The sequence below is a fragment of the Equus asinus genome, chromosome 21, assembly GCF_041296235.1.
Source record: "Equus asinus isolate D_3611 breed Donkey chromosome 21, EquAss-T2T_v2, whole genome shotgun sequence".
Taxonomy (NCBI): domain Eukaryota; kingdom Metazoa; phylum Chordata; class Mammalia; order Perissodactyla; family Equidae; genus Equus; species Equus asinus.
Window position 1 is genome coordinate 18,266,122 of NC_091810.1, and position 11,538 is coordinate 18,277,659.

The following is an 11,538-nucleotide window of genomic DNA, read 5'->3' on the forward strand; positions in this document are numbered from 1 at the left end:
CAGTGCAGCTCAGCGAGGTCTGCTCCCAGCAGTTGAGGTTAGATGGCGCTAAAGGCCTCCCTCCGAGCTCCTGTGGTTCTCAGTGGTCCCTAGACCAAGGCCACACTGCCTGCAGCTCTGAGAACAGTTGCAACACCGTGGTGGAGATGGAAGCCAAGCTAGAGAGTTTTGAGGGGCCAGAATACAGCAAGGAATGGGATACAGGGAAAGGGAAAGGAAACTATGCACGAGGGGAAGGCGGGATTGGTGCAAAATAGACCTTTCCAGCATTCAAGACCTGGGCGTATTTTAAGGCTGAGAGCAGAAGCTGTTGGAGAGAAAGACTGAAGAGAGGAAAGAGACAAACTGTTGGGGCTCCAGCGCCATGATGGCAGGAGAAGAGGGAAGCGACGGTGGGAGAGGCTGGGTTTGGATGGCAGGAGAGACGAGAGAGCGTGGCTCAGGTCATGGGAGTTTTCAGAGTGACGCTCAGGATCATGGAGAACTGTGCCACCAGTGTGGTGGCCACGAGCCACATGCAGCTACTGAGTCCCTGAAATGTGGCTAGTCTGAATTGAAATGTGCTGTAAAAATAACATACACATTGGATTTTGAAGATTTAATAAAAAGAAGACCAAGGTCAAATATCTCAATCATTTTTTATACTAATTACATGTCAAACTGATAATATTTTGGATAGATTAAATAAAGTATATTAAAATTGATTTCATCTGTTTCTTTTTGCATTTTTTAATAGACTCCTAGGAAATTTAAAATTATACATGAGGCTCTTGAGACTGGCATGATATTTCTGTCGAACAGTGCTGATCTAGAAGTTACAGAAGCCAGAACTAGGAGAAAAAAGGAACCCCACCAAAAAGCCCTATCTCAAAAGATAAAACCTCTTTCTGCAACCCCAAAATCTGCCTCATTCACACTGAGGTTTAGCCAAATTGATTAAAAAAACCTGCTTGCTAAGCCAACTATTATCAGTACAAGTGAAATTACAGTGGAAAGTGTATGAAGATGATTTGTTTCCAGATACCATTTACATATAACAGTCAATTCCGTCATGATGAGTCTTTTTCATCCGCTCACTAAGGCAGGCCCTCGAGGCCCCGAAATGGGAAGGAGATCACCCGCCAGCAGGCCATCCAGAGGAAGCGTGCGTACTGAGCACCTGCTCAGCTCTGAGGATGCAGAACAGGGAGGCGCCCAACTGGCCTTGGCAGTATCCACACTCAAAAGGAATGAGGAAGAAAAGGAGCCAGGGGAAAGTCAGTCCTTTCCCCAAGTCACACGGCCTTCCTCCAAACTCCTCTTGGCTCAGATTTGCATACATTTCCCACCTTCCACAGCTGCGAGTGGGCAGTGTGGTACTTTCTGGGCGTCGCCTCCACGGCTCTGACTCCCATCAGAGCTTCCTTCCTCCCCTGACCAGCCTGGACTCTGTGGCATGTGGTTAGGGTGGTTTCCAACTCACAGGCGACCTCTCTGTTCCGCAGAGATAGCACAGCGAGCACTGGGTGTTTGCTCGCTGGTACTGTTATCTAAGATCAACACTGGCGGCTCCTGCCTCCAGAGGCCTCCAGGGTCAGGAGGCTTTGTGTCTCAGTAGATGCCTTGGTCACCACAGTTGGGGTTTTCTGGGTCATCTTTTTTGCGGTGGCGGGGTGGGGGGTGGGCTCTGAAAAAGCTGCAAGTCTTCTCTGAGGACTTGAGATTTCTCCGCACCCTTCTCCCGCTTCAGCCCTTCCGGGCCTGGGGCCAAGAGGTCTAAGATCAGGCGGCCGACAAGGGTGAAGGCGTCCTGGGGACATGCTTACATTCTGCTGGGACTGAAGGAGGGATTCCGGCCCCACAGCAGGCTGGTGATGGTTTCCAGCAGGAAGGAGTCCCCCACACTCCACGGAGGGCTTGTCCAGCCCCCCGGTGCCTCCAGCGTCCCTGGAGTCTCTAGAAGGCTCCGGTGCCCCTGGATCCACCTTTCAGTTGGGTGGTCACGTTACAGCCAGCTGTCTACCGCCTCAGCATCATCCTAACCGGCCGCCCTGCCCCAAGCCCAGGCCGCAGAGCAGGCTGATTTTCCTGGAGCACCCGTTCACTGTGAAAGTAGGGTGGCACGGCAGAGAGCCCGCACTGGGGTCAGGAACCTGGGCAGTCCCAGCATTGCCGCGGAAGGTTGGGCGGCGTTGGGGCAAGTGTGGCCCTTTCGGTGTTCAGGTTTTCCTCCAGTGAAATAATAATCCTTGGGTTGGAGCTTTAAGGCTGTGCATAACCTGACCCCGAACCTCCTTCTAGGCCTTTCCTTATGACCCCCATCACTGCCACTCTCCTCCAAGCCACCCCGCCTTCTCATTATTGTCCAGACATTCTACACCCAGGCCCTTCCTGACCTCCCAGCCCAGGGTGCCAACCTGAAGCGAGTCCCTCCTCTGAAATGCTAGCATTTCTTTGTAGACAACTCCCTGAGCCCTCAAGAGTCACTGCCTGGCCATCCAATTAGACGCAGCACTGCGGACAGGTAAGTCATCCCCGTGTTAATTAACTCTTGCTCCGGGAACACGTGACCGTGGCGTATGCTTGCAAGCCCTATGGGCCTGGTACAAAAATAGTGTCACCTGCATGACACTGTACAGGTTACACAGACACCCTTCGCCTCATTTAATCCTCAAAGCACTGTGAGAGGCAGCCCTGAAGCAAGCGGGATTATTAGTGACCCGCCTAGGGCCAATCAATTTATGAGCAGCCACCTGTGCCAGTACTAGGCCACAGCTCTTCTGCCCAGGTCCCATCTGTTCCCTCAGAACCTGGCTGGGAGAAGGGGCGGCAAACCCACATGTCAAAGAAACACCATGCCAAGCAGTCATGATGCACCAGCCAGAAGACGTCTGAAACAGTCCCTACGCCTGCTCCTGGGAGAGGAGGGTTCGGAGCTTGCACTGCCGGCCCCTCAGCAGCTTCCTCAGCTGTACACAGGACTCCCCCAACTGGGGAGGCGTGAGAATTGCAGGAGCTGGGCTCTCCCTGTGCTCCAGAGGTTTGGGGAGCCAGCACAGCACCGCTCACAGAGAACAGCAAGTGCTGGGAGATCTGGTGTGGATAAGCTCCTTCTACCGGGGAGCAAGGGAGTTTCAGAAAGGGAAGCAAGCAAGTCACAGAGCAGCAAAGCCAGCTGGACCCCTGAACCCCTACCCCGGCCCCCCACCTAAATCAGGCCAGGCCCACTTAGGGACAGCTGGAGCAAATACACCACCCCAGGGCAACCCAGCAATCTCCCAAGACATTTGACCTCTATTGTTGATTTCTACTCAGAGAAGTGAGCGTTTTTAGTGCCTCAGGAATGTAGATCAGCCCCCGGAAGCGGGCTGCCTGAAATGGGGATGCTGTTTTAAAACAAACATGCGGCTTCCTATATAAGAGCCCCCCAACCACCAGGTACCACCTCCGCCAGGAATCCCAGGTAGGCTCTCTCTCTCGACTCTTCACGTGTGGGCTTGTCTCCAGGTTTAACTCACTGTGCTCGCTGGCCCATCTGAACAAAGGGAAGGCTGCGCAGCCTCGGGCCACCCGGCTGCAGAGACCCAGCGGGGTCAGGAGCTGCCCCAGTCCCCCTGCGTCCCTTGCTGGTTCAGCTTCATCATCCCTGTTGAGAAACTTGGCACAAACTCCTTGGGGCCTGGGACAAACAACATGGGGAGTGCCAATGCCAAGCATTCTGCCCTAAACCAAGAGCCTTCAATTTACTGGTACCTTGGGGAGGGGCAGAGGGAGCTCCTCTCGAGGGGGGGGAAGAGCTTCTTCAGTAGTCACGATCCCGGGTCGGACGGAGCCCCCGCACCCTGTCTGCTGGGCTCCTACCCACGTGAGTTCTGAGGCACAGGGAGCAGGGAGGGCACGCTGCCTAAAGACCCTCTCTCCTCCAGGCCCATCTGTCCCCAGTCGGCTAAGGCCATGCCCTCCCGGGGGACCATCTGCAGCCTGCTGCTCCTCAGTGTGCTCTGGGTGGACTTGACCATGGCGGGCTCCAGCTTCCTGAGCCCCGAACACCACAAAGTGCAGGTGAGACGTGTCTCCACACAGCCTCACATCCTGACTGGGTTGTCTCGTCCCAGCCCTGCCACATGGCAGCCGGCTGTGCAACCTGGGCAGCGGCCCAACCTCTCTGGTCCTCAGCCTTCTCCCAGAGCACAAAGGAGGACTGTGGGTCTGACCATAGGGCCATGCCTCACTCTGCTTCTGGAAGGATATGGGGCTCAGGGCCCTAAAGAGAACGCCTCCTTTCCAGCACAGAAAGGAGTCCAAGAAGCCGCCAGCCAAACTGAAGCCCCGAGCTCTAGAAGACTGGCTCCCCTCTGAAGATGGAGGTCAGGCGCAAGGGGCAGAGGAGGAGCTGGAGATCCGGGTGGGTCCCGCTCTCTAAGTTTTACGCTTCTGTGGCACTGGAGGGGCTGTGGGAGGGGAAGGCAGGGGAATGGCTATGAACAGGGACCTACTTACTAGCTACTCAACAAATATCAAATCGCACGACAATAGTTGACTCTGCCCCGGGCTCTGCAAGGTCTTTGCCCATCAAGAGGCAAATGTCTGAGAGAAGTCACTTTGCTACAACTGAATAGGAATGACGGGAGCCCTGAGCAGAGGAGGGGGGGGGCGCTAGCAGACGCCAGTGGAGCCAGCAAATATGGCACCAAGAGACAAAGGCACCCAGGGAGAAACAGCTGGTCGTAGATGGAAGATGCTTCCCCACAGGAACTTTCTGGTTGGCTCAGGGGCCTCGCGGGCCTTCGCTGCGCCTGGGGCATTCCGAGACAGCTCCCTGGACAGGCGAGCTCCGGCGGCCTGGCCCTGGTCCTGTCAAGGAGGACGGGGCCAATCAGGCTGGTTTGGGCTCTGACACATGGTGCGTGGGGCAGAGAGGAATGGAGGATTCATTAAACGCAGACAGACAAACGAGAGGAGGGGGCGAGGGGACCGTACAGGGTTATCTACGCAGCCTCCCTGAAGGGCCGGCGGTGGCTCCGGGGAGGTTCCGACAAGCTGGGCAGTGAGCCAGCTCCAAGCGCAAAACCAGAACCGCCCTGGGGCGGCACTCACGTGGCGACGGGACTGCGGGGCCTGTGTCCCGAGGCTTCGCTTACGAAGCTTCTCCCCTTGCTGCCTACCGTTTATGTCTACAACACCTGGGGGTAAGGCAGCTGAGGTTTCTGCCCTTCTTTCATAGACCAGGAACAGCGGTGCAGACGGGGGACTCACGGCCCGAGGGGCCAGAGCCGGCGCGGCAGAGGGGGCTGGGGTCGGGCCTGACTCCAGGCCCCAAGCCCTCACCGCCTGGCACACAGAGTCGGGGCACTCCCGCTCGCCCCCTCCTGGTCGAGGCTGGGAGGGAAGAAGCTGAAGCGTGTCCCGCCGTGGCCTCCCCTCCCTACCCACCAGCCTCTTCTCCGGTCAAGGAGGAACCCACCTCCCTCCGACCCTCACCAGGACCTCAAGGCGCTCAGGCACCTCGTCCACAGCACGTGTGGACTCCCAGCCCAGCACACGCCCGCCCCATGGGCTGCAAAGCCTCCAACTAAGACCGGGAGCTGCCCCCGTGAGACGCCGGCTCCCGCCCGCGGTGCCCGCCGCAGCCAGAGTAGCTCTAAATTAGCTGAGATGGGGAAGAGGTTTCTGTGGCTGGTGACTCAAGGCAGGGCTGGGACAACTGGAAGGTTCCAGTTTCCATGAAGGTTGGCCTTGGACGAAACAGCCGCACTGCCTCAGCTAGAAGCAGAAGTCTGAAAAGCCTGGACGTGCTGGGGCGGCTGCTCCCCGACCTCTCCGGTGCCGGGGTCCCCCCGCTCTCATCGCAGGCCCCCCACCCCCAAACACCTGCTCCTAAAATTGAGCTTCAGAGCTGGAAGACTTGAGACCAAGTCCTATCCATTCTCCATTCCCCCCGCACCCCGCTCATCCCCCACTGAGGAGGTGAGACCCTGAGGCCAAGGGAGCCTTCTCAGGTCACTCAGAGCAGATCTCCCAACCCACAGCCACCATGCCGCCTCTCAACTGCCCCTGCCACCAGTTCCAGGCTGCCAGACGAGCCAGCAGCTCCCCAGATTGGTGCTCATGTGGTCCCTAAGAAGTCTGCCCGGGGGATCTGACCACCCCAAGGTAGCCACAGGGGTGGAGGAAAAACGAGGAGGTGCTGAAGGGAGGGAACAGGAGGGCCCAAGTTCTCTAAAGAATCGAGCACGTCATTCCCCACTCACTCCACCTTCACAGCAGAGACAAGGCGGGAGGTAAACTGTGAAGGGGAACAAGCAGCGGTTTGCTGCTTCACTAACTTCTCCAGGCACGTTTGCCCACTTGGAAAACAGGAGTCATAGTGGTACCGGCCGGTGGGGAGGCACAGAGGACTGACACAACGCGGAGGAAGGGCACTCAGTGCGGGCTGACCAGGGTGAGGGCTGCACACCGGGCGCTGCTGCAGCACCCGGACTAGACGGGGTCCCAGGGCTGTGGACTCGGGGCCCTGCACTCTGGTGCTTGGCCGCCAGCCCCCTCTGCGGCCTCGGTCTAGTCACTGAACTACTCTGGACCTCTGCTGCTGGAGGGCAGGGGACAGAAGGACCAATGACTTAAGGCTCCCTTCAGCACCAAGGTTCCTTCATTTGTCTTAATGACCGACACAGCCAGGAATGAAGGCAGCTGCAGGATGAACCGAGACCCATCTCTGCTCTCAAGGGGCAGGAACAACGCTGTGGCTGCCATCAGGGCTCTTTCCCATCCACCCAAAGCTCTAGCGCCAATAACCACCTCACAGAAGGCCGAGAAAGTAAGGAAATGGGCACTGCCCCCGTAGAAGGGAAGAGGCGGAGGCAGAAAAAGAAGAAAGGACTCGGCTCGGAGCATCTCTAGAAGGTCAGCTTCCTGTTGGATTTCCCATGGAACCAGGAAAGGCACACAAGAGGAAGAACACCGGGGAAAGGAGGAAGCGGCGGTTGCAGAGGGGACCGAGGCCATCCCCCAGGCTGTGCACGCAGGGTAGACCACTGCCCCCAAGTCTCCCTGCCAGGCACGAAATTCTACCACTGGCACTTCGACCTTATGTGTCCCCGAATTGCAAGAGGGCCAAAACTTGATCTAGGGGACCTCACTTTTTTTTTTTTACAGCAACCTCCTTAGAGCTAAGGAAAGAGTGCAAGGTAAGTCTCTAAAGATGGTGGGGGTGGGAAAAAGGGGTCTAGAAAGGCCGAGGAAACTGGCTGAGCTGTCCCTCACTGGTGCCTGCGGCCTCTCCCTCCCTGCCCCTCGGGTGAGACCCTGAGGGCCCTCCTTTGGGATGGGGGTGCATTTGGGGGAGCAGTGGGAGAGTGTGACCTGACACCTCCTGGTCCTCCCTGCCCCTCCTCCTAGTTCAACGCCCCCTTTGATGTTGGAATCAAGCTGTCAGGGGCTCAGTACCACCAGCACAGCCAGGCCCTGGGGACATTTCTTCAGGACATCCTCTGGGAGGAGGCCAACGGTGAGTCCTTGCCTGGGTCAGGTCAATTCAGAGTGTCCTCGGAGTCCCAACTGTGAGCCCATCCCCCGGGTGACACAAGAGAAGCTTTCTTCCCACACCCTGACTCTCAGACGGAGCTTCAATCCTTTCCCAGCAGCTGCAGGAGCCGGTGGGGGGGGGGGGGGGGGGGGGGGGGGCCTGGGGGGAGGCGGTATCTGTGCGGGGCTGAGCTCAGTCTTCGTATTCAAGGGGCGCCATGTTCCGCGGACTAGCACGTTAACTAGCTTTGGGGCCCCAGTGAACCCCAATTTCCTCAACCATAAAATGGAGCCAACAGCCACTGTGAGAACATAAAATTATTTGGTGTCACAGCTCCTTTACTGTAATCACTTCACAAACAAAAGGAATTAGTGCCACAATTGCATTCAAAATGGCTCCGCAGCCAGGTAAGGACAGGGTTGGGTTTTGTTTGGAAGCCCCTCCGGCCTTGTAAAAAGAAACCACCCAACAGGTTCCCGGGCCAGGAGGCGAACAGCCCTTCGGAAGCCCACTGCCATCTGCAAGGCTCCCTCCCCAACACCGCTTCTCCCCCATCAACCAGGGCAGGGGGGTGGGGGGACAGTGCCCTGCGGTGCAGATAAGGACACCAAGACTCAGAGTTTTAGGGGACTCGCCCAAAGCACACAGTCCACACACCAAGGTCAATGCTTTCCACCCATTACAACACAGCACCTCCAATGTCACCGCGGTGGAAGAAAAGCCATCCTTGATGCCACTGGCAGGATGGCAGACTCAGAATTTTGATTTGACCTCTTGCTTTTTTCAGAGGCCCCGGCTGACAGGTGATCACCCACATGACTGGCCCACCTCTTTTCCTCCCAACCTTAGAAGCGCTCACCCAGCTTTTAGATGGCTTCTGCAACAACTCCCAGCTCTGAGTGGCACTAGCTTAGGATGTCAATAAATGTTCAAAGTGTATGCTGAATGTTCAAAATGGGAATTTATTTCACCAAAGAGGAAAATATTACATTTCTCTGAAAACAAACAATTCTTGGTCTGGGGCCCATGGTCAATGGGAATAGAAAAGGATATGCAGCAAGGCAGGTGTGCATGCTTAGAAAACCAAATTAGACCAACGCCTACAAGCAGACAGACCACTGGTGGAATGTATGACAGGAGGGGGAGGGGGAGAGGAAGGGGGAAAGAGGGGAGGGAGCGAGGAAAGGAAGGCAGAAAGACAGATGTTCCTTTAAATATCAGAGATTCCTGAGTGCATCGAAATTGCATTGAGAGCTTACTAACAATCAGCAAGGACTGTGTGGACAAAGAAACCCCAGGTGACATTACCAGAGCCAACATGCCTTGAATTGACACTCAAGATCACAGCAGGACGGGGCCGGCCCAGTGGCGCAGCGGTTAAATGCGCACATTCTACTTCTCGGCGGCCCAGGGTTCACCGGTTCGGATCCCGGGTGCAGACATGGCACGCCATGCTGTAGCAGGCGTCCCACATATAAAGTATAGGAAGATGGGCATGGATGTTAGCTCAGGGCTAATCTTCCTCAAAAAAAAAAAAAAAAGATCAGAAGGGGATGCTGGCAATGCCAAGGCATGAGTCTGAGGCTATACACAGGTGGGCGCTAACAATGGCTACCAGCCACTGCTGGACACAGCTGAAGTAACTGCTTCTCCTTACCTTGTCCACCACCGACAACACCACCGACACGGCCTGGCACAGCAAATGCTGCCTCATGTGGGCAAGGCTGGCCATGGCTACTTCAGTGATACAGGTAGGCGTCCCAAAATATGTCCAACTCCAGCTCACACCTGAAGTGAGCCTTGGTCCTTAAGTTCTACAACTTAATTCAGTGAAGACACCAGTCTTTCTAGGGGGAATGTCACTTATCAGTCATTTACACTTCAGCGTAAACAAGTGAACTGATTTCTGAGAGCTGGTGATGACAGATGGGTGAATCAGTAAGGGAAGGGAAAGGCAAAGAACCAGGAGGCTCCAAAGATAAGCACTGCTGACCTGCCCATTCAGACATATGAATACCTACTAGAGATCTGTAGGACACTCCTCTGCAGAGAGTTAGGGTAGTAACATCCACACTCTGGAAAAGCCTCTATCACGGAGGGCTCTAGGAGCCAAGTATCTTCTCGAGTAAAATTCTGGCCACTTGGCACTCAAGGCACAGCCCTATGGGCACTAACCATTGATCAGACTTGGCAGGCACACCAAAACCCAACTGCCATCCCTAACGGAGGAGCTGCACGTGGCCTGTGAAACGTCACCATCTTCTGGGAGCCTCTTAGAAATGCAGACTCTCCGGCCCCAACCCTATTATATCAGGATCTGCATTTTAACGAGATCATCAGGCTATTAAATGGCTTGTATAAAGTGGCTTAGAGGCAAGGATCCTATTAGGCAGCACAGCACACTGCAGAGCCACATTACCCCACCTGGCATAGAGCAAGTGTTGACTCTCATATAGAACTCTTTAGAAAATTCAGACCTGGCCAGATGGGGCCCTCACAAAACTGAGAACACATGGAAAAGGTGTCCTGTTTCCTCTTTAACATACCATCCCCCAGCTCTCTAGCCCCAGCTGTTGTCAACTCCATGTCCATCCCTTGGGCAGACCACACACACACACACACACACACACACACACACACACACTCTTCCATCTCTCAGATGACTATATACACATACCTAACATAGGACCACACAGTGACTTAGTCCACCAAGTCTTTGCTTCCAAAAGCATCTGCCTTTAAGCCTCAGTAATAATCAGATTGGAAGGTGTTATCACCATTAAAGGAATGTAAGGTGTTAGAGAGCAGGTGAACTAAGCAGAGAGAGGGGGGAAGGAGAAAGGAAGTAGAAGTGGAGGGAAATGACCTTCTCCAGCCTCCAGATAGCCAGCCCCCAACTTACTCAGCCCCCTAGCACCGGTGCAGAGACTAACATGCTGTCCTGGAGCTTAGCTACGCCCCAGCTTTATGGCTCATCTCTAACCATGCCCACAGGCCTCTTCTCAATAGCTAGAGAGAGGGATCCAACACCCGCACGTGGTCAAAGCGGCCCAGGAAACCAGCTCCTGACTCAGTGAAGCAGAAGCCACCAATGGGCTCGGGGGAGGATGGGTGCCAGGCCCTGGGGGGAATGCTGGTCACCTGATGCTTCCTCCAACAAAGACAAGGGCTTACTCCTCTCTCAAAGGACTCACAGCATTCTCTCCTACTTGCCTAGGTCCTTCACTCAACAGATGTTGAGCACCCTCTGGACCAGGCAGCATGGTGTGCTGGAAAGCTATGGGCTTCAGGCTCAGACCCCAATTTCAATACCAGCTCTGTGATCCAGACCAAGTCATTGAATTTCTCAGGCTCCTCACACGTAAAACACCTACCTGGGTTACTGTCAAGACTGAACACAGCATCTCCCATGAGGACGCCTGGCATATAGTAGCCATTCTAACAGCCATCATGCACCGCATTCCTGCTGTGCACCACGCATTGAGTTCTAGACTTACATGTAATTAATGTAATTCCAGTTAATTTTCACAACAAGCCCACGTAAGAGGGAGAAAACTAAAGCTCAGAGAAATTAAGTAACTTTGCAAGGTCACATAGCAAACACGCTGACTACTCATATTCAGACTGCAGTACTCAGGCTGCTTTTTCATCTTCTACTCTCTCAATCAATGTCACTTCTCTTGCCCTGCTGCCTAGGATACAAGGGATTTCTTTTGCTTCTGTTTTTCATTTTCCTTCATAATACGTTGGGTCAACCTGGAGTGGGCTGAAGACAATTTCAAGTCAACAATTGGCAGAAATAAAATTTATCCAAGAACCAGGACACACTTGAGAAAATTTAACATTTCAAACACAGTGCCACGTCAGCTTTCTGAAAACTCCTCCTCCGCGCATCATTTAGGGATACCACTAACTTAAGGTTCTCTGAAGTAGAGTGTATTTACCCCTGGGGCGAGTGACATACTTGCTGGAGAAAATACTTCTCTTCAAAACCACTTTTATTTTATGCTTTAACATATCTAGTACATTAGGAT

At 54.5% G+C, this 11,538-nt stretch overlaps 1 protein-coding gene across 1 annotated transcript; it reads left to right on the forward strand.

Annotated features, from left to right (window-relative positions):
• Positions 1-3,806: 3,806 nt before the first annotated feature.
• On the forward strand, positions 3,807-8,443 carry GHRL (ghrelin and obestatin prepropeptide). Its single transcript, XM_044755369.2, has 4 exons — positions 3,807-4,041; positions 4,268-4,384; positions 7,378-7,486; positions 8,292-8,443. The coding sequence occupies exons 1-4, from the start codon at positions 3,934-3,936 to the stop codon at positions 8,309-8,311; spliced, it is 354 nt and encodes a 117-aa protein (XP_044611304.1). The 5' UTR covers positions 3,807-3,933; the 3' UTR covers positions 8,312-8,443.
• The last annotated feature ends 3,095 nt before the right edge of the window (positions 8,444-11,538 follow it).

Excerpts from the sequence above, each read along its gene's own strand:
- GHRL (XM_044755369.2), top strand. The coding sequence starts at position 3,934 with ATGCCCTCCCGGGGGACCATCTGCAGCCTGCTGCTCCTCAGTGTGCTC. Across the intron at positions 4,042-4,267 it reads CCGAACACCACAAAGTGCAG|CACAGAAAGGAGTCCAAGAA; the intron begins GTGAGACGTGTC and ends CCTCCTTTCCAG. Across the intron at positions 7,487-8,291 it reads CCTCTGGGAGGAGGCCAACG|AGGCCCCGGCTGACAGGTGA; the intron begins GTGAGTCCTTGC and ends TGCTTTTTTCAG.